Source organism: Bos grunniens, chromosome 26 (assembly GCF_055505025.1).
Source record: "Bos grunniens cultivar Pamir isolate PY7600 chromosome 26, Bosgru_T2T1.0, whole genome shotgun sequence".
Classification (NCBI taxonomy): Eukaryota; Metazoa; Chordata; class Mammalia; order Artiodactyla; family Bovidae; genus Bos; species Bos grunniens.
The window spans coordinates 48,579,840-48,605,977 of record NC_141190.1 but is presented as its reverse complement, the minus strand read 5'-3'; the positions used below and the strand labels follow the sequence as shown (position 1 = coordinate 48,605,977).

The following is a 26,138-nucleotide window of genomic DNA, read 5'->3' as shown; positions in this document are numbered from 1 at the left end:
GAGCCGGCAGCCACAGGGCGAGAGAGAGCCTGACCACCACCACCTGGCCAACTGCTCTTTCCCTATGTAAGGCCACGCTGATCGCCGCCTCTGCCCCCCAAGAGCCCAGGACAGAAGAACGAGCCGTGCCTTGAAGACGTCAAGCGGCATTCCCGAAACCCCATGGTGCTCCAGCATCACTCCAAAGGCTCAAGGGCGCATTAGGGGGATAAGAAGAAAGCAGCTTTGTTTCTCTACCAAGTAAGTACTCGCCAATTGTTCACCGACCCCTGCCCCCTACCCATTCCTGCTCAGAAGCACTGGCCTCCGTCAGGCTGTTTCGCCTGCTTACAGGCATGGGAAACCGGTACTGGCTAATTTAAGCACAAAAGCAATTTACTGAAAGACTCACAGAAGTTCTGGGAAGAAGCTCAGAAAACAGTAGGAACCAAGACTGGCCACCGTCCAGCCACAGGCGGTACCAAGCCTCAGGATACACCTGTGGGAGCTCCGGGGACTGCAGGCACGCGGCAGGCCCCGCAGGCACCGCCGCCCAGAGAGAACAGGATGCTGCGGCCACTGTCAGTGCCCTGCTGCCTGAGCTCCCTCTCACGTGTCCCGGGACTCGAGGCCCAGGCAGGAGCTCAGAGCTGGCGTGGGGCCAGGCCCATGGCACCTGCGTCGAGCGTCCAGGAAGAAGGACAGCTGCCAGAAGGGCTTTGTCTGTGTCGGACCCCCTCAAGGACACGGACTGGCACTGCTACAGAAAGTAAGACTGGCACAGCGCCAACCAAGAGAAAGGTCAAACGGTGATGTCCTTCCCAGGCCTCAATTTTCTCAACAATAAATAGGAATAGTAATACTGTTTTCGCCAACCTCACTGGGGTATTTTGTGGGCCCAGCTGGAAAAGATGGGAAAAGCCATGAATGGGGTGGGCCAGGTACTCTTGCATTTGGAAAGGACTTCTGTCCGGCTCGGCACACACCCAACCCTCACCCTTACTCCGAGCAAAGGCTGGAGAGACACGTCCAGGTGTGCAGAGCAAGCCAGGGGCAGGCAACGAAGGTGACTCAGGGCGCAGGGGCACGAGGGATTCCCCCGCTTGGGAGCACGAGCGAGCTTGGGCCCCTCCTCGCTCCTCTGGGAGAAGGGCCTGGCATGTCATGCCAGCTTCCTGAGCACAGCCCAGACTGGCTGCACTTCGGAGGCCACTGGCCTGGAATGCAGGGAAGGGCAGCCAGCCAGCTTCTTGAGCTGGAAGGGCTGCCTCTGGCCCAAGTAACAGCCATACACTCCAGCCCCTCCACCTCTGAGGGGACCACGAGGACTCTGAAGCTCGGCCCGAAGCCGCCGTGCTGCCCCGTGGTCTGCAGCGGCACACACCTGCCAACACAGCACTGCCCGGACCACCACCTGGGCTCAACTCACAGCCTGCGTGCGGCTGACTTCTCTCTCTCAGAACCAGCTCCACCGGCCTCACAGAGCATGGGGGCCAACCACCAATCACGCCAAGAACCAACAAAGGGCAGCTCACTCTTAACAGGAATACCTGGCAAGTTCAAACTCTCAGTTCTGAACAAGTGGTGTGTCACTTCCAGCCATATCCATGCAGCAGATCATGTAGTTACGTGAAGTCTGAGGGAGTGAGCTCCTTAGACTTCCTTACTGGGTAAACAGGATGGAAATCAAAGCCTACTTCAGTGTTCCTGAACGTGAGGACTCCCCGAGGACTCCGGCCTCGGCCTGGCTGTCCTTCCAGGAGCGCCTGTGGGCTTTCAAGTGCAGTAGCAGCGCCCTGCTCGTCAGATAATGCACCATAACCCACCGACGGCTACTTTGCCAGAAAAAGAAAAGCTGCAATTTTTACGATATTTTATACCAACTCTGCCAGAAATGGCATTTGAGACTCCACAGAAGCCTGTGCACAACTTCCCTTCCTGTAGACAACCAGGACATTCCGCACAGAGTCCTTCCATGAGCAAGAGTAAAAATTAGCTGAATACTGAATCCTACTATGTAATGGATAATGTGTCCCCAGGACAGAAGCGCTGGGCCATTTGGCGTGAAGTGTGTGCTGAAGACAAGCCCAGGCCGAAACAGCAGGCGTGCTACAGGTCCCGTGGAGCTGGCAGGCCTCGCAGAGGGGTCGGGGGAAGCCAGCAGGAGAGACGGGGGCGTCACAGACACCAGGAGGGACCCTCAGAGGCTGGAACCGGGCAGCAAGAAGGGCGCGGTTTCAATAGCAGGCGAACACATCAGGGAGCCAGGGCGTCTCAACACAGGCTGGTGGGAGGTGCCGTCTGGGAAACAACAATGCCAGACACACACGGGGCTGCCATGCACACGGCGGCACAAAGAAGCTGACGGAACCCTGAGCCCTACAAATGTGGCAGGCCTGCCCAACACCCCCACAGAAACGCCCCCAGGCCCCGGAGGCCAACCCACCGCCAGCTCTGAGAGGGAATCCCATCAACGGACGCCCGCCCAGAGAAGGCCATGACTGTGACCCCAATAAGCAAGCTGCAAAGGGAACAAGACCCAGGAAACACGCTGCTCACTGCAGACTCTCCAACATTCACGGCCCAAGCACCAAGCCTAGGGCCAAGCAGGCTTCTGGCAGCCTGGCAGGACTCACGGCCAGGCTACTGCCAGGCGGGGAGGGCGGCTGCCCCAGGGGAGCAGGGCAGCCTGCTGCAGGGGAACAGCTGAGAAGGTCTGGAGAACATGACATCTATACAGAGACTGGAATCACAACAAGGAGCTGGCCAGGCGAGAAGGTGAGCGTGGGAAGCCGGCCGGGTGGGGAGGGAGCCCAGGAGCAGAGCCAGGGGGCCAGGGAGGAGGCCCAGCCGCTGCAGAGAGAACCGCAGGCAGATACACGGCCTCCGTGGGTCAGCGTTGAGCCTTGCTTTGTCCCTGAGGCGCCCCAGAGCTTTACGCTGGGGACAAATCCACCAGGTTGGCCTTTTCAAAGACATTCTCTGGCCGCTATGTAAAGAATGGGTGGGCACAGAGGTTTGGAGTTGGGGTGGAGACCATGGAGACAGTTCGAGGACTGAGGATGAGCTCAACCCGTGCGGGAGAGAAGGCAGACTGCATAATGCGCCATGAGTAAGGATTAATAGTAAATGTCTAACAATACTCAAGCGCCCTATACATGAGCCCCAGGCTCGGGGGCTCACAACTGGAATGAGACAAACGCGGTCCGCCAGGGGAGGAAAACTACCCACAGAAAGCAAATCCTGCTGAACGATCTCTGCAGCCTTTGTCTAGATCCAAAAGTGCTCTGAAGTAAAAGTGTATTTTAGACTATCAATATAGATATGGTAGAATGATTTAAAAGTATCTACCTGCATCTCTTACCTGCATGTTCTGAGTTTTCTACAGTAAATTTGAAATTCTTTTCCAAGGATAAAAACTATTAAAATTCAACATAATATACAGATGATGTCAGCAAATGTTCTACATTTATCATTGTCTCAACCTCACAGCCATCAAACAAAGGACTGTTACTACTTTTCTTTGTAAAATAAAAACTCTGGGGTATGAAATTTTATTTGACTTACAAAAAAAAGGGGGGGGGGAGGTCTTCCCTGGTAGTCCAGTGGTTAAGAATCGGCCTTGCAACACAAGGGACACCAGTTTGATCCCTGGTCCAGGGGACGATTCAGCCTGGGCTCCACGACTGCTGAAGCCCGGACACCTAGAGCCTGCGCTCTGCATCAAGAGAAGCCGCCACCATGAGAGAGGAGCCCCCACCTGCCACAACCAGAGAAAGCCTGTGCGCAGCAAAGAAGACCCAGCAGAGCCAAGAACAACTGAATCTTAAAAAAAGAAGAATATATGGTTGAACAAAATAAAGACCCAAGGAAGAAATCACATCTTCTCCTTTCCCATCACTACTCCTACACATGAGGCCTACACAGCCCCGCAGCACCCTGGGGCCATCCCGTCCTTCTGACCGCACCTCTGGCTGGGAGCGCAACTCACCCGCGTCTACTGCGCCTGCGCACAGACACGGCTCTGGCCTCAGCGCCGGCGCCGCCACTCAGGCCGCTCGAAACGCCTCCTTCATACTGGTACCGCGGCCTCCGCCACTTAGTTCACAATCTTGCTCAAAGGTCACTGTCTCAGAGAAATCTTCCTGAAACAGTCCATCTCCTTTATCCATCCTTTCCCATTCTTTTCCTTCATAGCACTTGTGTCACATAAAATTACACTAGATTTATTTCATTTGCCATGTGTTGCCTTCACTAGAACGTAAGCTCCAATACAGGTAGCAAATGTTACGTGACAACTCTGGCCAATGAATAAGGAGAAGTCTGCCTGTTTTAACTTTAAAAAAGTTTTTGTGTGGCTGGCACCATCTCCTCCCCTCTCTCCCTTTCTTGACACTGCAGATGTGATGCCTGGAGCTGCGGCAGCCGTTGAGTAAAAGCTGAGACTAGAGAGCCTCTGGCCCCGACACTGCCGGCCCCACCAGGCCAGTGCTGTCTGTGGCCAGACTTGTACTTGTGTGAGAAAAAGAAAACTCCGTTTCAAGCCAAGGTTGGGAGGATTTCCTGTTTTCTTCAACTTGAAAAGTGAAAGTGTAGTCTCTCATTCATAGCTGACTCTTTGCGACTCTATGGACTGTAACCCTCCAGGCTCCTCTGTCCATGGAATTCTCCAGGCAAGGATAATGGAGTGGATTGCCATTTCCTTCTCCAGGAGATCTTACCAACCCAGGGATCGAACCTCGGGTTTCTCGCGTTGCAGGCACATTCTTTACCGTCTGAGCCATCAAGGAAGCTGACGCTGTATACTTACACTTAGAATGCATCATAGGTGCTCAGTAAATAGCTGTTGAATAAATTAGCTAATTATCCAAATCAGTCAAGTATACTTGATGTGAGGACTCAGAAGGAGAACTCCAGGATTAATGACAGGCTGGGGTCTGAGGGCCAGAGGATTCCTGGAAGAGGTGCCTACACAAAAAAGGGAGTCACATTTTCTGAGGGAGGGGTTGAGGAGGGGGCATTCCTGGCAGGCAGGTCTGTGTGCTAAGGCCCTGAGCCAGAGGGAGCACAGGGTGCCTGGGAGGTCGGGAGGCTGCAGACACGGGAGGGCAAGGACCCCCGTCAGAGGGAGCCCACGGCAGCAGCTCCTGTGGGGACACGAGCAGGGGACAAACGGAAGCACCGAGGACCCAAGAGCCTCCCGAGCAGGGGAGGGGCATGCGGTGTCTGGGATGCTGTAACCACCCCACAGGGTTATGATGCGTTCATAACAGAATCTGCTCCAGTAACAGCAGGCCATGCTGGTTTCCAAGCCAGAAAGAGGAGGAAAAGTTACCACCCAACCATCATTACTCCTAAGCACCAGCTTTACAGCTGAGGAAAACAGGGGCTTGTCCTGGAAACGGCGATTGGCGGGCCCTTCTTCCAGAAGCAGCCAAGTGGAGGCCTGGGGAGCCCCGTGGGAGGACAGGAGGAAGCCCACCATCCAAAGCCCACCATCAGTTCCCAACATGCCAAACCCACACATGTGTGATCTGAGAGCTAGGCTACAGGGTCCTGCGGAGGCTGTGACAAGTCAGTTCTTTGAATATTTCCTGAGAGCCACAGGGGCCTGCTCTCATGGTGGGAAACCTGACTTCCTTAATGGAGGCCCCCAGCCGCAGGTAGAACCAGGCCCACACGCTTCCAGGGGAACAGCACCACGGGCCACGTCCAGGACACAGAAGGGCTTAGCAGCCAGCCTGCCCCGCTTTCCACTCCCGTGAAGCACAAGCCCGCGACCCCACGCTTTTAGGAGGACAGCACCACAGGCCACGTTCAGGACACAGAAGGGGTTAAGCAGCCAGCCCGCCCCCCTTTCCACTCCGGTGAAGCACAAGCCCGCGACCCCAGCCTGGAGGCCTGGCAGGCCCAGCTCCCTGCATCATCATGGCAGCCACCTAAAGCCACAGAGTGGCTGACATTAATTGGTGGCAGAAAAAAATTGATTTTTCATGGCTATTTGGAGACCTCTGAAAAAACTAAGTGAATTTCGTTTCATCTCCCTTTCAACATGAATGGTATTTAATGTTCTGAATTAAGCAGTTGGCGCCAGAGGCCGGGTTCCCACTATATCAAAAGCAAGAAACCCAGTAACAAGCTGTCTTCCTCCTCCTTTGCTTGTAGCGTTCCAGGCCAGCCACGCCTGTTTAAACACTGTCCTTCCAGAACCATCTTCACAGTCCTATACCTTCCACTTTTAACCATTTCTAGTATTGGTATCCTGCACAATGAAAATGACCAGAGAGAGGCTGGAAAAAGAAAACCTGCCTGCCTTCTTCCTCGCAGTGCACAAACATGGAGCTCAGACGTGTGCTCCTGAGGCCGCCCCCGAGTCAGTGCTCAGCCCACAGCAGAGCTCAGGCCTCCCCAGGAGCCGCACCTCAGGCCTCCCGGCCTTTCCATCTGCTACGTGTGTGAAGTGGGAGCCCGCTGGCACTGAGGACTGATGTAGGAAAGGGGCGCAACTCAGCTGCAGCTCCTTCTGACATCAATAAAGCCATCACGAAAAGATGACCAGCAACCCAGCTCCAGCTCCTTCTGACATCAACAAAGTCATCATGAAAAGATGACCAGTTTTACAATCACCCTGCTGAACAGAGGATAAGAAAAAAGGCATCAGGGAAGCACCTTTGTCCTCGTTACTCAAGATCAGCCCACCTAACAATCAGGTGTGAGGGATTCTTTTAACTAGGAAAAAAACGTGTCAAACCCCTACAAGAGAAAAAATACGCCTACCGATCACTTCTTAATAAGCCTGGCCAAAGAGGGTGGAGAAGAAAGTGGACAGGACTGGTCCCCGCCAGGTGTGTGAGTCAAGAAGGAAAACACCAGGGAAAAACCCAGGCCCGTGGCTAAGACCCAGCTCACAGTGCCACCAGGCCGGGGTCTCCACCGTGGAATTTCATCAGGTCACTTTCCACCAAAAAAGTCAAAATATGGCTCAATTATGCCCTAACAACCAAGAAGAAAGCTTCAATTTGGTTGAAATGATTTTACCAAACAAAATACTGGCATTGCCACCTGGTATATCAAATTTAGAACAGATCCAGAAGTTGTGCCAAAACATCACTTCACATCTATACAAAAGCCTGCAAGTGGATGTTTATGGCCACTTTATTACAATGCTAAAGCCTGGAAGCAATCAACATGTCCCTCGCTCAGGGAGTGGCTGAAGTGCTGCATGAGACAATGGACTATCAGTCACTGTGAAGAAGAAACGTGGCATCAGGCCATGAGGAGACACGGAAGGAACTTAGATGAATGTTACTATGTGAAAAAAGACTGAAAAGACTGCATACTCTGTGATTCCAAGTATGTGGAGAAAGTAAAAAAGCCAGTGGTTCCCAGGGTTGGGGGAGAGAGGGTGGAACAGCAGAACACAGATTTCCGGGGTGGGGAACCGTTCTGGAGGCTGCGGTGGCGGTGGATGCAGGACATTACACTGAACACAGCTGTCCAAACCCGTGCAGAGCACCACCGAGAGTACACCCTGACTTAAACAAAGGACAAACTTATCAATGTGTGTGTGGGGGGTGATGGTGGGGAGGGGCAAGGGGTGTATGGGAACTCCCTGTACCTTCTGCTCAACTTTGCTGTGAACCTGAAACTGCTCTAAAAAATAAAGTTTATCTTCCTAATTAAAAAAAAAAAAAATCACCCCAAAGCCTTCTGCTACGGCCCTGACATGTATGTTTCTGCATCACAGATACCCGGCTAGGCTTTCAAATGAGACCTGCTGGTGTGCGGGTCCCATACATACTGCGCTCTGCCTGTTCCGAGCATATACAGACTTTGAGAACACGCGATCTGTGCTTTTTTTCATTCTCATCACTGGAGCCGACCCTGCGTGGCAGAGCACCATCCTGATTAACCACACTTTGGTCTTGAAGAATACTCGTCACAACAACAGTTGGGGAGTCAGGGCCAGGGCGGAGCTCAGCCCCGCAGCATCACACACACGTGCGTCTTGTTAAATAAGCATTTGCCAGTCATCTGAACAACCCAGCTACAAGCAGCATGTTATAAAAACAGCTGAGAAAATGCCTGCCTGTCAGAGCTGCCGTGTTAGAGGGACGTTTAGGAAACTTGTTCACTGGTCTTTAAAACCACCATTTCTAGAAAAGAGGCACCATCTACATTTTAAAACTATACTTAAAACTCAGTTTTCCTTTCTAAAGTTTTCATTTTTGTTCCTGTTAGCAAACTAAGGTATACACCACGCAGGAAGGTAACTGCTTTTCTGTTCTGAAGCTCAAAGGCTGTTGTGAATTTGTGCAAATACACAGAAATTAGTTAGGAAGCAGTTGGAATATAAACTCGTGTGTGTGTGTGTGTGTGTGTGTGTAAAAGAAACAGATCACAGAGAAAGTGCAGAAAACTAACACATGTACAGCTTAACAAACTACTCCAGAAATTTCTTGGAACTTCAGGCATTTTTGAAAAATATTTCCAGGTACAATACCAAAGTGACAACTACTGCACACATATCCATTCGAACAGTTTAGCTAAAATACCTCTGCATCTTGCCAAAAATTGGCGCATGATACCAGAACCATCTACAGTGAGACCAATAAAGGTCTTTTCAGAAGTGTATTAGCGACAACCGTTAAAAATGTTCCCTACAAAGCTTTCCTACTAATCAAAGCACTGAAGACCAGACTCAAATCTACACAAAGCAGTGAAGTGAGAGGCTGGGGTCGCAGCATGCTCACACCTGAGTGTACACACTCTCCGGGTACACAGGGGAGCCTACCCACACAAAACTACAAGTGAAACGCTGTACACCTGCCCAGCTGATTAATTTCAGGGAAGAAAAACTGAACACCAAAATGAGAATGATACACGAAAACCACATTTTTATTAAGGTGAAAAAGGAGACTTCAAAGATGTTTCCCACTTGCTGGGTTCCCAGACCCGGGAAGCACTAGCCACTGCCCCCAGCCCTCCTCCTCTCAGGGGGCTTAGGGTGAAAGATGGGAGAAGCTCCATTCCAAGGCGTTAGTTTGAGCAGGTTATGAAGAGCTATTCTTTAATAACCAATGTACCAGGAGCCAGAAGGCCAGATGCACCAATGATCAGAGGAAGCAGGCTACAAGGAGGACCGAGGCCCAGACCTCCTGCGAGGAGCCCAGAGAGTCAGAGCCAAGATGAGAACTTTGCATCCACAGCCACTGGAGCAGGATTTGGAAACACGGCCCGGAAGTCTTAATTCTGCAGGACGACCCCTCCTTCCAGCTGCTCCTCTGCTCTAACGGGCCGGGCCTCTGGGCTCGGCTGGGAGCAGCGCTGGGCGGACACTACGCGCCAGAGGGCAGCATGCGCACCGCAGGTCTCCTCCACGCGGCCGAGCCTGCCGCCTGGTCCTCGGGGTCCCACGCGGCCTGAGTCTGGCCGACTCAGCCCCGCACGCCAGGGCCCCGAGAAGGGAGAGGGAGGTTGCAGGTGACCCTGAGTGCCACTCACGCCCGGTCCCAGGTCCCCTCGCCGCTCCAGAAGCGGCACGACACCCCTGGGGGCTCCTGAGGTGGGAGCAACGGCCACGGCGGGGAGGCCCCCCAGGGCTGTGGGCGCACAGGAGCCGGCCTCGCAGGGCAGCGTTGCGGGACACCCCGCTGCTGACCGCAGCCGTCCTGGGGGAGGCGCCGCGCACAGCGGACCCTGCCGCCGAACGCCCCCCTCCACAGCTCCTTGCGCTCAAGGCTGACTGGTCTCTCCTGCCCCTTTAACCTAGAAGGCGCATCCGACGCTGTTACAAGACGACGCCCCTCGGGCTTCCGGGCACTCACCTCAGGGAGAGCAGTCGACTCCACAGTGCCGTGAACCCCGAGTCTCGTGGGAACCCCGAGTCCCGAGGAAACCCCAGGTCTCATAAGAACCCCAATTCTCACGGGAACCTGAGTTCCGCGGGAACACCACATCTCGCGTGAACTCTGCGTCTCCCGGGACCCAGAGTCTCGCGCGAACTCCTAGCCCCACGGGAACCCTGAGTCCCAAGGGAATCCCGAGTCCACTGTGGATCCCGAAATCTCGCGGGAAGCCTGAGTCCTGAGGAAACCCCCGAGTCTCACAGGTACAAGTCCCCGTGAGGATTCAAGCTACTTATGTGAACCCTGAGTCCCACGCGGACCCGGAGCCACGGTGCCCTGTGCACAGAATGTGGCCCGGTGGGCAGGGAGCCACATCAGCCACAGGATCCCAGCCACGGGCTGACACCTGAGCCCCTGACTCCCCAAATCTCAGAGCATCCCCACGTCAGTCATGGCATGGAACGTCAGTAAGGACACAGAATGAGCTGCTTATAATTTACTGTGAAGAAAAAAAATGAAAAAATGCCACCTTTTCCCTAACTTTTAACTACTGTTAGGACTGCTTGTGTGCACATCCGCCAGGAAAGTAGTCGTGCGGAGGTCTGACGGCGGGGGGGCTCTGGCCCAGGTCACCCCTGGGTCCTCAGCCCACACTGCCGACAGCTCCCGCCTCACAACCTGAAGATGTTCCCCAACTTGAGGCACCAACTCAGTCCCGGGCTCTGTGGTGACAGCCTGTCACGGAGCAGCAGAGGCTGGCAGGCTGGTGCTCACAATGAAGTGTCACGTCTCAAGACAACTGTGATGTCTTGGGAAGCTTCAGCTTAAATATGTCGTAGCAGAAAATAACCTCATTCTTTATCCACCCCTACAGTTGGGCAAAGTTTAACTGACTTAAGAGAATAAGAAACATGTGAGAACAGGTGGGAAGATCTGAGAGAAACACTTTTCAATCTGGCAAAGCAGCCAAACCCAAGAGATGCCTGCTGCAGAGCAGGCCAGGCCAGGCCACTGGCTGCAGCCACCGCAGAGCTGGGCCAGCAGGGCTGGTGGGGAAGTGCAAAGCTCTCACACTTGTCTTCCTGACAGCAAGATGTGAATCAGAATCGTCCTCACCCCCGAAGAACCCCAGAGTATCAAAGTATCAGAGGTTTGTCTGCAATCAAGCCAGGAGAAAGACGTTCTAGTCAATAAAGTTTCCTACCTGTGTGTGGATAGAACCTCTATGTTATAAACACGTGCTTTTTGTGTTGCTGATGTAATTAGCCTCCACAGGGGACTCACTATAATTCTGTCCCCTGGTTCAATAACCCAATCCCTGTTTGCACTGATTCATACAGCACAGTGAGTACAGTTAGATCCAGACTCCAGAACAGGCTCCGCCGAAATCCTCAAGAGACGGGTCCAGCAAACAGCCAGGAAGCACACCCCACACCTGGAAGACGGATCGACAGTGGCTCTTGGGGAGGCTGATAGAAATAGCCCTGCCCAAAGTGAGGGTCCCGCCAGGACCCACTGACCAGATGCAGACAATTACTCCCTGACTCCACCCTTCATCAGCCTTTCCCGGGTTCAGTTCAGTTCAGTTGCTCAGGTATGTCTGACTCTTTGCAGCCCCATGAATTGCAGCACGCCAGGCCTCCCTGCAGGGAAGGCAATGGCACCCCACTCCAGTACTATTGCCTGGAAAATCCCATGGGCAGAGGAGCCTGGTAGGCTGCAGTCCATGGGGTCGCTAGGAGTCGGGCACGACTGAGCGACTTCACTTTTACTTTTCACTTTCACGCATTGGAGAAGGAAATGGCAACCCAGTCCAGTGTTCTTGCCTGGAGAATCCCAGGGATGGGGGAGCCTGGTGGGCTGTCTATGGGGTCGCACAGAGTCGGACATGACTGAAGTGACTTGGCAGTAGCAGTAGCAGGCCTCCCTGTCCATCACCAACTCCCGGAGTTCACTCAAACTCAGGTCCATCGAGTCAGTGATGCCATCCAGCCACGTCATCCTCCATCGTCCCCTTCTCCTCCTGCCCCCAATCCCTCCCAGCATCAGAGTCTTTTCCAATGAGTCAACACTTCGCGTGAGGTGGCCAAAGTACTGCAGTTTCAGCTTTAGCATCATTCCTTCCAAAGAACACCCACGACTGATCTCCTTTAGAACAGACTGGTTGGATCTCCTTGCAGTCCAAGGGACTCTCAAGAGTCTTCTCAACACCACAGTTCAAAAGCATCATTTCCTGGTGCATTCCACAAATGAGGCAAGGTGCTCAACACCAAGAAGGGCTGAGAGTAAAGAGCAGGGACATGTGTGGGGGAAGAGACTGTGTACCTGACGATGACTGGGGCCTGGGGCCGGCAGGGTTCAGGGCATTTTTAAATGGTTGGGGAAAGTCCAAATAAAAACACTTCAGGATGTGCGAAAATGACATGAAATTCACATTTAAGAGTCTATAAATAGTTTCAGTAGAATGTAGCCAGGCTCATTCTGTGTTGTCTAGAGAAGCTCTAGTGAGTACAGCTGACCCTTGAATAACATTGATTTGAACCATGTGGATCCACTTATACGCGGATTTTTTTCAATAGTAAATGCTATAGGGCTGCACAACCCTTGGCTGGTGGAAATGGTGAATGCAGAACCATGATATGGAGGGCTGACTATAAATTATGCCCGGATTTTCAACTGTGTGGGATGGGGGATGGGGGGTGGGGGTGTCCCTAAGCCCCATGTTGTTGAAGGGTCAGCTGTAGTTGTGATAGGACCATACAGCCTGCAAAGCCAGCAACATTTACCATACAGTTTATTTTAGGAAAAGTCTGCCACCTCCTGACCTCAAAGTACGTAAGTGATTATCAGACTGTCCCAGGTTTTGTCCTGTGGGATCCTTCTCTCCCACCTGCTAATAAACAAATCACAAGATCCACTTTGATCGCATATGCTCACCCCCCGTCTCTGACAGTACAACCTCGAGCAAGAAGTAGGTACCAAAGTTCTCTGGCATTTCTTAAGTACTGGCTTAGAAAAACCAGCCACTAGGTCTTCAGGAGTGCTAAGTCTGGCCACCACCAAGGACCACAGGCTTAGGGCCTCTTTATCCCTAATAAAGAATCCATTGCAGACTGTTTCTGCGGTGAAGGATTCTTGGGTGAGAAGCGCACTGTGATTGATGACTTGTATCCCAAATGGAAGAGTCTTATGTTCCAGATACGCTCCGGCAGCCAAGAACGAGCCAGCCTTGATGGCACAAGGCTCTTGGAGGGGCAGACACCATCCCCACCGCAAGGCCAAGCAGCCACCGACACGCACACTGCTGCTGCTGAACGATTAACCCAAGGCAGGAAATTTTATGTTCTAAATTAGCTACATTATGCCCAAAACCTATCAGTGGCTTGATAACTTGAACATATAATTCTATACCTTTTACTCTTTAAACAATAATTCAGTCTAATCCCATGGCTGAAGCCAAGATTTCCAGACCAAAAGTGCACTTTCCATTTGATTAAATACTAATAAATGCAAGAATAAAATACTAGTCTTTTATCGTACAGTAAATTCTTCAAAAACCATATACTCTAAGAATTAATTATCTCTCTGGAGAAGGAGATAGGTTCTTCCCCTCACAGACAGCTGAGTAGTCTCAAACTCTTAATTACAACATTTAAAACATAACTGATAGCAGTCCAGGGCTTACAGAAAGATGACATCATAGTGACCTGTCAGTCAGCACGGCCTCAGGTGGAGCACTGGACAGTTGGTGAAGGGATTCAGAGAATCAGGCAGGATCTCCCTGCAGAAAAGACTGCACAGAGCTACGACCCTCAACAAAGCATGTAAGCTGGTATCATACACCCTTGGCCTTTTTCCCATGTGTGTTTGGTACTTTAAAATTTAGAAAGTATCTTCATATATTTCATCCATTAAGAAGTAAACAGAGTTAAACGCTGTCCAAAGGAAGATGGTACTCAATAGAATTCACCGAGTAAGGGGGTTTGTTTTCTACCTTATCAACAGGGTATCGAGACAGAGCACTGACACCAGTCTCTGTAATGGTTCTGTGCCCAGGGGTAGCACCCAGCGCCAGCACCAGCTCACACCACGTGACCACAGTGATCTCCAGCCTGAGATTCAGCACAGGAAACCGGCCTTGGCCATGAGGAGGCAAAGGGGACGCCCTGCAAGGGGATGTTGTTGTTCAGTCGGTCAGTCGAGTCCAACTCTTTGCGACCGCATGGACTGCCGCACGCCAGCCCTCCCTGTCCTTCACCATCTCCTGGAGTTCACTCAAACTCGTCCATTGAGTCAGTGATGCCATCCAATCATCTCATCCTCTATCGTCCCCTTCTCCTCCTGCCTTCAATCTTTCCCAGCATCAGGGACTTTCCCGATGAGCCAGCTCCTCCCATCAGGTGGCCAAAGTATTGGAGCTTCAGCATCAGACCTTCCAACGGTAGGGCTGAAGCCACAGACATGTCAGACATTGCCCCATGAGGCAGGCAGGAGGGTGCAGGAACCACACTCCTTCTGCCCAAGTGTCCTCTGCACAGGGTCCCATCCTCAGTGTAGGTGACAGAGAAACGATCCATCCTTCTAGGAAGCTGGAGGAAGACTCCGTGGAAAACCTGAAGGGAGACACCCACTCAGCACCAGTCCCAGTCTGTGGGGCCACGGGTTCCATTTGGGAACATGCTTTCCGCAGGGTGCTGGTGAGACAGTTGGGCCTGGAGAGAGAAATGCAGAGCGGGCCCTTGGCAACCTCTCCAGTCCCATGCCCTCCTCTGTGATGGGGATACCATGCGGACTGATGAGATAGTCGGGGCTACCTGTGGGTCAGGCAACATTACCCATGGCCCCTTAGAAAATCAAGGCAAGGCTGCTGGCCTGCGGGGCAGCCAAACCGCCTCTGCCTGCGTGTGAGTTTGCCCTGCACACGTGTCCTCCCAGAAAAGACGACAGGCCACAATGCAGCAAAGTCTCTGAGCCTCCCTTATCCCTCTGGTCCAGAGTTAACCCCCCTCCCCTCCCCCAGCAAAGAAGGAGCAGGTCCCCTGTCTCTCCCGCACCAAGTCAGCAGGCTGGGAACGGGTTAGAGTCAGACTACATCCCGGGACTGACCCGGCTCAGAAGTGCTGGGCCACACGGGCCAGCCCAGGACAAGGCCGTCTCTGGGTACTGAGATCTATGCACTGGAGGAAAATGAGGATGAAGCTGTGGGATCAAACCAGGTTCAAATGAAATTCATTGTTTAATATAGAAAAATCATTTTGCTCAAGTTCTCTGATTTCAGACACTTGTGATACACATAGAGAAGATATACCTAAAATCCACATTTACACACAGAATCTATGTTTCAATAAAAACAAAGACCAACTCATAACCAATTTATCTACAAATGACACAATGAGTAAGTACTCTGCAAATATTTTTCCTTGGAAATAGGGATTATTACAAAATCATATGTAAGCTATACCCAATCTTTGTTCAAATAATTGATTGATGTAATCATCTCTGTCGAATATTCCCACCACTATGAGGAAAAATCTCTATTGTCTATTTCAAAAATGTAAAACTTCTCACTACAAAATTTAGCTGATACATTTTATCTAAGTTACAACAGATTGCTTCAGATAATATTCACAGATGAATATCTTATCAATCTGTCAAGTTAATTTCAAGGGTAACTTGAATTAAAAGAAAAATCGAGACTGTAACAGAGTAAAATATAATTAACTTTTAACTTTGATAATTAACTACTACTTTGAATGCTAAGAATGCTACCTATTAGCAAGCAAACTAATATTTATAAAGAACGTTTAAAGTTTTCTCCCTTTCTACAAGACTATCCACAAGACCTGGAACACAGCAACCCCAAGGTGAGACGGGCAGGGCTGGAAGAGCCCCCTCCGGAAGAAAGACACCACGCACGTGTATTCACTGGGGCGATGACGAGCATCCTGATGGAAACACCGTCAACTTCCTTTGTTTCACGACATTCTTGACAAAGTCAAGACGTTTCTTTCTCGTTTTTTCCTATACTGAACACCAAGGCTGGGGCAGTTTCTGGAATTGGCTCCTGTGGTCTCCAGGGATCCCAAGAAGACGCCACCTGATGACCCACCTCCCCCACCCAGAGGGACAGCGATGTGCTGGGCGCCGTCCTCCTGCCCAGGAATGGTGTCCAAGGTGCGGATCCAGGAGACTAGGGCGGCCCAGGATGAGCCAGTGACCAAGCGCGATAGATACAACATCCCAAACTGTTTAAAAGTTACCAGATATACATCTTCCTACCGTGGTAAAATACACATCTTTAGATTTGACGTTTGTGAAAGTACAATTCAGTGTCATTAAATCCATTCACGTTATCATGTGGCTGTCACCACTAACCAGACCAAACTTCATTATCTGCCACAGAAACCCCACTTTCACCAGCTCCCCTACCCCAGCCCCGGAAACCATCACACTTTCATCTCTGTAAAGGCGACGACTCGAGGCCCATCATGGAGACGAGAGTTCTTGCCAGCTGTGTCTGGCTTGTTTCACTACAAGCCTCATCCATGTGGAATGCTGTGCTGGCATTCCCTTCCTTTTAGGGCTGAGCAGCACTTCATTGTGGGGAAGAGCCGCACTCTGTGGTTCACCAGTTCGTTCCTCCACAGACACCTGAGCTGTTTGCAATGTCTGAGTGCTGTGCGTGGTGCTGGTGGCAGCGGTGTCCACACAGCTGTTCGGGCGCTTGCCGGGCAGCAGGACTGCCGGGCCAACGACAATTCTACATCTGACTTGGAAAGGAGCCACCGGACCGTTTCCTAGTTCACATTCCCACAATGCACTAGCATTCCAGCTTCTCCACATCCCAGCCAACTCTTACTTATAAAGTTATCATATACACTTCTTCCACGTAGGAAACATAGTGGTGTGTGGACTATAGTTCGATAGATCCTCATCCCAGTTCCCAAGAAGAATGTGCTAACCGTCAGACAATTGCACTCATCTCCCATGCTCATAAGGTCATGCTGAAAATCTTGCATGCTAGGCTTCAGCATTATGCAAACCAAGAACTTCCAGATGGCCAAGCTGGATTTAGAAAAGGACGATGAACCAGAGATCAAAGTGCCAACATTCACTGGATCATGGAGAAAGCTAGGAAATTCAAAAAAAAAACAAAACAAAACATCTACCTCTGTTTCATCCATTACACCATCGAAAAGCCTTTGACTGTGTGGATCATAATAAACTACAGAAAGCTCTTACAAAGATCTTCTTTAAGATAGAATACCAGATCATCTCACCTGTCTCCTGAGAAATCTGTATGCAGGTAAAAAAGCAACAATTAGAACCCTGTATGGAACAACAGATTGGTTCAAGACTGAGAAAGGAGTACGACAGAGCTGTCTGCTGTCACCCTGTTTGTTTAATCTATATGCTGAGCACATGACGAGAAATTCCGGGCTGGATAAGTTACAAGCTGGAATCAAGATGGGTGGGAGAAACATCAACCACCTCAGATATGCAGATGATACCACTCAAAGACACGAGAGCCACTCTTCCAGAGCGCCATGGGTGAGGGAAGGGGCCTTCTGACTAGAGTGCTGGGCTGGGGTAAGATCAGCTGAGATGCAAGTCTGTAACTATGAGATAAATTAACCTGTAACAGAAAAGTAAATGATTATGTAACAAACTCTTGTCCTCACTGGCTTCCTTAGGACAAGGCTGAAGCTGGTGTTTAAATTAGAACTAAGCTGATACAAAGAAAATGGTAAGCAATAAAATCGTCCCCCAGTTAGAGCCACTGGTCTAATGAGGGGATACTGACAACAGCTGGGAATTTCTGGGCCAGGTAAGGCAGGGCTCGGCCCCAGACAGGTGAGTGATCCCAGCCCCTGGCGCGGTCACCACTGCCCCTTCGCAAACCCCTGACGCTCCATGTCACTCTTACGGGCAAGTAATGGAGAATCTTCCCATCATAACATCCAGTACGATCAGAGAACAGGACACACGCAGAAATAAGACACCATGAGCAAGAGCAAGCAAAACCAGAACAGCAGCCCTGGAGAGAAGGGATCCCTCAGCCACAGGCAAGAAGCAACGCAGCCCCTTTAAAAAAAAGAAGACCGTGGTGACAGGTTAATGAGGCTTACTGTGGTGACGATTCAGTGACACACACAAGCGTCATCATGTTGTAAACCTGAAATGAATATAACGTGATTTCAATTACACCTCAATGATGAACAATCAGCTTGAACGTGCCCACAAGTTCTTAAGACCAAGAACAACCATGTAAATTAGCTCCACGATAATTTTATGGCCCCCGAACTTCAGCCCGAAGTGTTAAAAAACAAATCATAATACAAATGGAGCATTACATAACACTAAAGCACACTGCTTGCTATTTCATACTTACAGGCCCGTATCTTGACGCAGAAAGGCATGCTAGGCTGGTCACAAAGCCCCTTCTGTATTACTGTGTTTGCATTTTCATCTAAACCAAGGGAGCCCAACGGGCTAAGATAACAGGATGCCGCCTGTCAGAGGACTGGAAGGCCACTGGTGCAAAAGAGGGACAGCAAGAGATGCCCATCTAACACGGAACCCCCTTATTTCACTTACATCTTCCAGATTCCACTTACTGCTTCTGGAAAGATTCCCACTGGCTCTGTTTTGGGGCAAATCCCATGGTCTCTATTTTCCCCAGGCCTACCTGTCCCAACTCTGCATTCTCTTTAGGGACACAGCAGACCCGTGTTAGCCTCCCATAGTCAGCAACTCTGTTACGTTAACTCCGTCCGATTCTTCCTCAAGGTGGCCTTTTCTCAAAGCGTCTTCCGTGATCTTCACTGGATATCATACAAATTACCAAATCAGAGAAAGAGGGGGAAAAAAATGAAACCTCACCCCTTACACAAGCCTCGACTGGACAAAGACAACTGAATGGTGGTGAAGGGCCCCATGGTGCAATCACTGCCCACAGAGATGCTCCCCCAACTCATGCAGAAACCTGGGTGTCTGCTGCCCCACGTGAGGTGCGATGGTGCAGACCCCCATCAGGAGGGCACTTACGGGGGGCCGATGACATCATCATGCTTCTAGCCCTCAGTTCAGTTCAGTTGCTCAGTCGTGTCTGACTCTTTGCAACCCCATGGACTGCGGCATGCCAGGTTTCCCTGTGTCCAACACCATCTCTTGGAGCTTTCTCAAACTCATGTCCATCGAGTCGGTGATGCCATCCAACCATCTCATCCCTCTGTCATCCTCTTCTCTTGCCTTCAATCCTTCCCAGCATCAGGGTTTTTTCCAATGAGTCAGCTCTTCGCATCAGGCAGCCAAAGTACTGGAGTTTCAGCTTCAGCAGCAGTCCTTCCAATGAATATTCAGGACTGATTTCCTTTAGGATAGACTGGTTGGATCAAAAGTCTTCTCCAGCACCACTGTTCAAAAGCATCAATTCTTTCAGCTTTCTTTATGGTCCAACACTCACATCCATACATGACTACTGGAAAAACTATAGCTTTGACTAGACGGACCTTTGTCGGCAAAGTAAGGTCTGTACTTTTTAATTCACTATCTAGGTTGGTCATAGCTTTTCTTCCAAGGAGCAAGTGTCTTTTAATTTCATGGCTGCAGTCACCATCTGCAGTGATTTTGGAGCCTAAGAAAAGTCTGTTTCCCCATCTATTTGCCATTTAGTGATGGGACCAGATGCCATGATCATAGTTTTTTGAATGTTGAGTGTAAGCCAGGTTTTTCACTTCTCCTTCACCTTATTCAAGAGGCTCTTTAGTATCTCTTCACTTTCTGCTATAAGGTTATTGCTTTCTGCATATCTGATGTTATTAATATTTCTCCCTGAAATCTTGACTCCAGCTTGTGCTTCATCCAGTCCAGTATTTCGCACGATGTACTCTGCATATAAGTTAAAGAAGCAGGGTGACAATATACAGTCTTGAGGTACTCCTTTCCCAATTTGGAACTAGTCCATTGTTCCATGTCTGGTTCTAACTGTTGCTTCTTGACCTGCACACAGATTTCTCAGGAGGCAGGTAAGGTGGTCTGGTATTCCCATTTCCTTAAGAATTTTCCACAGTTTGTTATGATCTACACAGTCAAAGGCTTGAGCATAGTCAATGAAGCAGAAGTAAATGTTTTTCTGAAATTCTCTTACTTTTTCTATGATCCGGTAGGCAAATTGATCTCTGGTTCCTCTGCTGTTTCTAAATCCAGTTTGAACATCTGGAAGTTCTTAGTTCATGTATTGATGAAGCCTAGCTTGGAGAATTTTGAGCATTACTTTACTAGCATGTGAGATGAGTGCAATTGTGCGGTAGTTTGAACATTCTTTGGCATTGCCTTTCTTTGGGATTAGAATGAAAACTGACCTTTTCCAGTCCTGTGGCCACTGCTGAGTTTTCCAAATTTGTTGGCATATTGAGTGCAGCACTTTTACAGCATCATCTTTTAGGATTTGAAATAGCTCAGCCGGAATTCCATCACCTCCACTAGCTTTGTTTGTAGTGATGCTTCCTAAGGCCCACTTGACTTCGTATTTCAGGACGTCTGGCTCTAGGTGAGTGATCACACCATCATGGCTATCTGGGTCATGAAGATCTTTTTTGTATAGTTCTTCTGTGTATTCTTGCCACCTCTTCTTAATATCTTCTGCTTCTGTTAGGTCCATACCATTTCTGTCCTTTATTGTGCCCATCTTTGCATGAAATGTTCCCTTGGTATCTCTAATTTTCTTGAAGAGATCTCTAGTCTTTCCCATTCTATTGTTTTCCTCTATTTCTTTGCACTGATCACTGAAGAAGGTTTTCTTATCTCTCCTTGCTATTCTTTGGAACTCTGCATTCAGATGGATATATCTTTCCTCCTCTCCTTTGCCTTTTATTTCTCTTTTCTTAGCTATTTATAAGGCCTCCTCAGACAACCATTTTGCCAAAAGCACTGCCTGAGCTTTTCTGTTCTGAATACGCAGAACTTGATTATAAATTACTGTTCTCTTATTTACATCCTAAGTTCTTCCTAAGTAGAACGGGTGGGTAAATATGACCCATGGATTTCACCTCAAGACTCTGAAGGGCAAGTTATAAAGTATGTGTTTAATCGGGGACAGTGGGTTGGACGCTGTTGCCATTAGGGAGACTGCCAACATGGATGCAGAGAGGGGAGCAAAACACATTTACAAGAACTTTATTTAAACTCATTAAAAAATTAACAATAACACTTAACCTTTTAAATGATTTAGACATTTTATTTTATTTTATCTAAGCCTGTAACTTCCAGATGAGGGACAGTGTAAAAAGAGAATAAAACATCTGAGCCCCCTGGATCTGACAGAATTCCAAGCCTGCTTCCACCTGAGTAAGAGAAGAGCTGAAGCCAGAAACTGCTAAATAAGAGGCAATGCAACTAGGCATAACACAATAAAAGATATTACCTTCCAACTGCATTATTGTTGCCAATTATAAGATTCACTTCAACTTAATTTCAAAAGCACAATCACCCTCAACAGAAACAGTCTCTTTTTTAAATTTCAAGGAGTATTACATTAAGGCAATAACTCACCTTCCAGCTATAATATCACCCTCCCTTATTGCAACACTACATTTCAAAAATACTTCTCATCGACAAGTCAAGCTAATTTGGGTTAATTTTATTGTATTTTGGTGCTATCTCACATTTGTGTGCAATTACCTTTATCATTTTATTGCCCAGGCAGAAAGTAATCAGAACAATTATTTGAAAATGGAGGTTTATAAATTCTAAATCACAGTTGCTGGCATTTTTGATAAAACAGCAGCTTTATCTCGGGAAGTGGCAGGGACACGGGATAAATCACGCATCAGTCAAGTGTGGCTGACCCCCAAGCGCATTGCACAATATCAGAAGTGCTTCTGAAGAAACTTTCCAGCCTCATCCATCATCCTTCATAATACGAAAATAGCTACACACCTGAAGAACAGAGGCTAGAGCACAATAAAAAAAAGAAAAATTTCCAGGCAGCACGGGCAAAACCATTAACTGCTCTCCCTTTTAAACTGTGAGATACAGTCCATGCACATAAACAAATACGACTCCACAGTAACCCTAAACATCTGTGCTCATATTCGTCAGCTCAGTTTTAAACATAAATGAAATATGTAGTCGCGTCATAAAGAAAAAAGCACGTTTCCCGCCTGCGTGCATTTCTATTCTGTTTGGGTGCGGCTGCCTGTGTGGTCGTGCTGCCGGGTCTCCACCTCTCTTCTCTAGGTCTCATTTTCTCCAAAAAGTCTACTGCATTAAAAAAAAAAAAGAATACAACTTGATTTTAAAGATGAGAATAAAGGGAGAAAGCCTTGAGTCCCCACAGCGGTTTTCCTTCAGTCAATTCCAAGTGGCGTGGGGCTCAGCACATTTAGGAAGGCAGGTGGCCCAGTCCTCACTTGTCACACGGGGGACAAATGGCCTTAGGACCGGGGTGCAGCCTTCCTTAGGGAGAGACAGCCACCTCATCCTACCACACCTCTGGCATGCCTTCACCATACCTTGCTTTAGCTCGTTTTTATAGAGCAAAAGAAAATAACCATGTGATCACCTGTTTCCTTTTTAATAAAGCAAATACCCCAAAAAAGAACGCTTCTGCACGTTTACATAGGTGACCCCATGGCATTGGATACCAAAGGTCTAGCTGGGTAGGAACGAAATTTATGAGCTGCACATGCCTGGCACTGCGCCAGCTGCTTTACGTACATTATCTCATTCACTCCTCCCAGCAAACCTCAGGTAGAGCAAATGACTTGAAGACGAGAAAACAGATTGGGAAGGCGAGCAACGAGCCCAAGGGCACAGCACAGAAGTAGCAGGTGGTATTCAAGGTCAAATCCAACACACTTCAAGGCCTGGATTTCTGTGGGACTGGCACCTGCCTCCCAGACGCAGACACATCCCACCGTGCCAGTAAGGACAGGCTCACCTACTCTGCAGTGACAGACACCACCGAACAGCCCCTGCGGATCCAGGTGGCTCACAGAACAGGAGCCTCCACGGAGGGCCTACCACGTCTCCAGGTCCCACGCTGACCTGGCAGCCACGCAGGAAGGAGTATGTGGGAATCAGGCACCAGCATGGAAACGCTTCAGCCCTCCTAGAACAGCTTCCAGACATCGCCCAAAGGTGCTCACCAATTTTCAGTCTTCATCTGATGAAAACTCACAATAAGTTTGATTTCCATCAGCTAAGTTTTATGGTCCTTTCCCACCAGCAAACTCAATTCCAGTAAAAGGAAAAAAAATAATCATGAAACATGAATCAGGTGTAAGATCCTACATAACACAGTATCTGTAAAGATATCAGTCCTGAATATTCATTGGAAGGACTGATGCTGAAACTGAAACTCCAATACTTTGGCCACCTGATGCGAAGAACTAACTCATTGGAAAAGACCCTGATGCTGGGAAAGATTGAGGGCAGGAGGAAAAGGGGACGACAGAGGATGAGATGGTTGGATGGAATCACCGACTCGATGGGCATGAGTTTGAGTAAGCTCCAGGAGCTGGTGATGGGCAGGGAATCCTGGCATGCTGCAGTCCATGGGGTCGCAAAGAGTCAGACATGACTGAGTGACTGAACTGATATAGTACTTTATGTGTATATATATATATATATATATATATATATATATATCTCCAGAAGATAGGAAAGGATAGGGAAGACTGATGTGCTGCATTTTATGGAGTCACAAAGAGCTGGACACAATTAGCAAGTGAACAATAATAATATGCTGCTGCTAAGTCACTTCAGTCGTATCCGACTCTATGCGACCCTATAGATGGCAGCCCACCAGGCTCCCCCGTCCCTGGGATTCTCCAGGCAAGAACACTGGACTGGGTTGCCATTTCCTCCTCCAATGCATGAAAGTGAAAAGTGAAAGTGAAATCGCTCAGTCGTGTCCAACTCCTAGTGACCCTATGGACTGTAGCCTACTAGGCTCCTCCGTCCATGGAATTTTCCAGGCAAGAGTACTGGAGTGGGTTGCCATTGCCTTCTCCTATATTAAAAAGCTGCTGCTGCTGCTAAGTTGCTTCAGTCGTGTCCGACTCTGTGCGACCCCATAGACGGCAGCCCACCAGGCTCCCCCGTCCCTGGGATTCTCCAGGCAAGAACGCTGGAGTGGGTTGCCATTTCCTTCTCCACAATAACAATATAGTATTTTAATAAAACACTTGATTTTCCACACCTTGAAGTATGAATACTGTGTGACCCCAATATGTTAATGTAGAATCAGACCTTGAAGAAGGTTTTCTTGTTTATCTAATTAATTTTCAATGTTTCTGTTTACAACAAAGATTCATGAATTTAGTTAAAATGTACCAATTTGACAAAAATGGGAAAAGAAAATAAGCTTACAGAAAACAAAAATAACCTAAATTAATAGAGAATCCTATGAAAAGTAACTACTATTTTTCATATAAAATAGTATCAGAGGACCTCTGTTGTTTTATTTCTTCTCAATGTATGACTTTTATATATTTGACAATAAGCTAATTAGCTGGTCAGTTTACCTGAAAGCATGCCATCTATTCGAAAACAAAATGACTTCATTTTCTGTCCAGGTCAAGCCTGAATTCCTAACCACACTGACACAGGTAATTAAATGAATTCTGCAGACTACGTTTTGTGAAGCAAGCACAGGAAATACCCTCCTTCACAAACGGGATTTCATGTACCAAGCGATCCCTGAGGTAGCAACAGCCAATACGATGACACAGGTTTACCAGAGTCTGTTTAAGAAAAACCATAAGTGAGTAAGTGCGTTTCCATCACAAGACGCAGGTTTCTCGCTGCCTGAGACAGGTGGTGGCGAAACTGCACTCTGTCGGGCTGGACTCAACCTGCAGGTGCCAGGGCGAGCTGACAGGCTCTAATATACACAGAGGTGACGGGGCAGAAATAAACGCAGTGCCTCCTGATGCGCGTGTGTGGTCAGCGCACACACGTGCCCTGGCTCCACCCACTCACAGGGGTCAGAAGCACCAGCACCTCGACAGCAACGAGCACAGCAGCGCCCAGACCTTGGCTTCTAAACCTCACATTCCAGGAAAAGGAATGGAGGCTCCCTGGAGAAGTGGGTAAATCCAGGACTGGGGCAGGAAAAACACAAGATAAGCTTGGGTTACACTGCGGGGCCAAAAGTACTAGAGGGTAGCATGTCAAAAAGAGGAGCTAATCTCAGGGGTTGTCCAAAGGCCATGTGACTAACAGAATAAGTCATGGTAGTATCAGACTGCAACCCATGACATAAAATAAATATCCAGGAGTCCATACTAACATAGTTCAGTGAATAAAGCAGTAAGCGGGAAAGAACAGAGAGCTCTTCACTCACAAGAATTCCAATTAGTAAAAGAAGAGAAAATGAAGGAGACACATGTCATCAGGCCAACAACACAGCAGTAATTGTTGCAAACAAGATACAGCAATGAATGACGAACCTAGCAGGTGAAAGCTGAGAACCGGGGTGTGTGCACGGCCTCACAACACCTCCTTCAAGGTGTCAGCTGCAGAGAAGGACACTGTAACGCTACAGCTGGAGAAACGCGAGCAACACCAACTTCACCCCACGCCCGTGCCTCGCGTCACCTGGACACCACACGTGCCGTGATGCCCCGCAGGGGTCCTTATCTCTGCGCTTTCCTCACCAAAAATGTGAACTTCGATCTAATCAAGAGAGCACATCACAAACCCAAAGGAGAAACATTCCACTGTATAACTGACTGGTCTTCTTCCAAAGTGTCCAGGTCACAAAAAGAAGGAGAGAGGGACCCCATGAACTAGACAAGGGGGGGCCATGACGACTGAATGCCGTGTGGGGTCTTGGACTGGACGGCAGAACAGAAAAAGGACATGAGTGGAAAGAGTGCTGGAATTCAAACAGGGCTTACAGTATCAGACAACACTCATTAATGCTGATTAATATGCTAATACCTTGTGCATTAATTCCCTGGCTGTGAGAACTGCATAAAGTTATGTACTAGGGCCATGGGAGACAGTAACACTATGCAAAACTAGATGGACAGGGTACAGAAACGACACTAAAGTTATTCAAAATAAAAAGTCAAAAAAGCCCCCCGACTCCACTGACACCCATGTGCATGCAAGGTCTATCCTGACCCTGAAGACCTGGCCGTTCAGAAACAGGGAGACAGGAGCCCGCAGGGTGAGAGGTGTCTGCAGGCCTGTATCACCCCAACTGCCCTGGGTGGGGAAGCCCGGTGGACAGGCATTAGCGTCCCCAGTGTAAACCCGTCCTGCGACCTCGGGTTCAGAACCATGACGCTGCATATT

The 26,138-nt window shown here is 49.1% G+C and overlaps 1 protein-coding gene and 1 long non-coding RNA gene across 5 annotated transcripts in view; one reads left to right on the top strand and one right to left on the bottom strand.

Moving 5' to 3' along the window:
* Positions 1 to 26,138, bottom strand: part of MGMT (O-6-methylguanine-DNA methyltransferase) — a 277,222-nt gene that overhangs the window by 227,719 nt on the left and 23,365 nt on the right. Inside the window, exon 1 of one of the 4 annotated variants that reach the window (XM_086378107.1) lies at positions 9,807 to 10,961. The exons of 2 other annotated variants lie outside the window; for them this stretch is intronic. In XM_086378107.1, coding sequence (XP_086234233.1) covers positions 9,807 to 9,938 — 132 coding nt within the window. In that variant the 5' untranslated portion in view covers positions 9,939 to 10,961. Of the gene's footprint in view, positions 1 to 391; positions 715 to 9,806; positions 10,962 to 26,138 lie in introns of those variants that run through there. One more of the 4 variants, XM_086378113.1, reaches the window with a different exon arrangement.
* LOC147344552 (uncharacterized) lies at positions 10 to 11,053 on the top strand. Its single transcript, XR_015155448.1, has 2 exons — positions 10 to 240; positions 4,381 to 11,053. It is a non-coding gene; the product is annotated as an uncharacterized LOC147344552 (long non-coding RNA).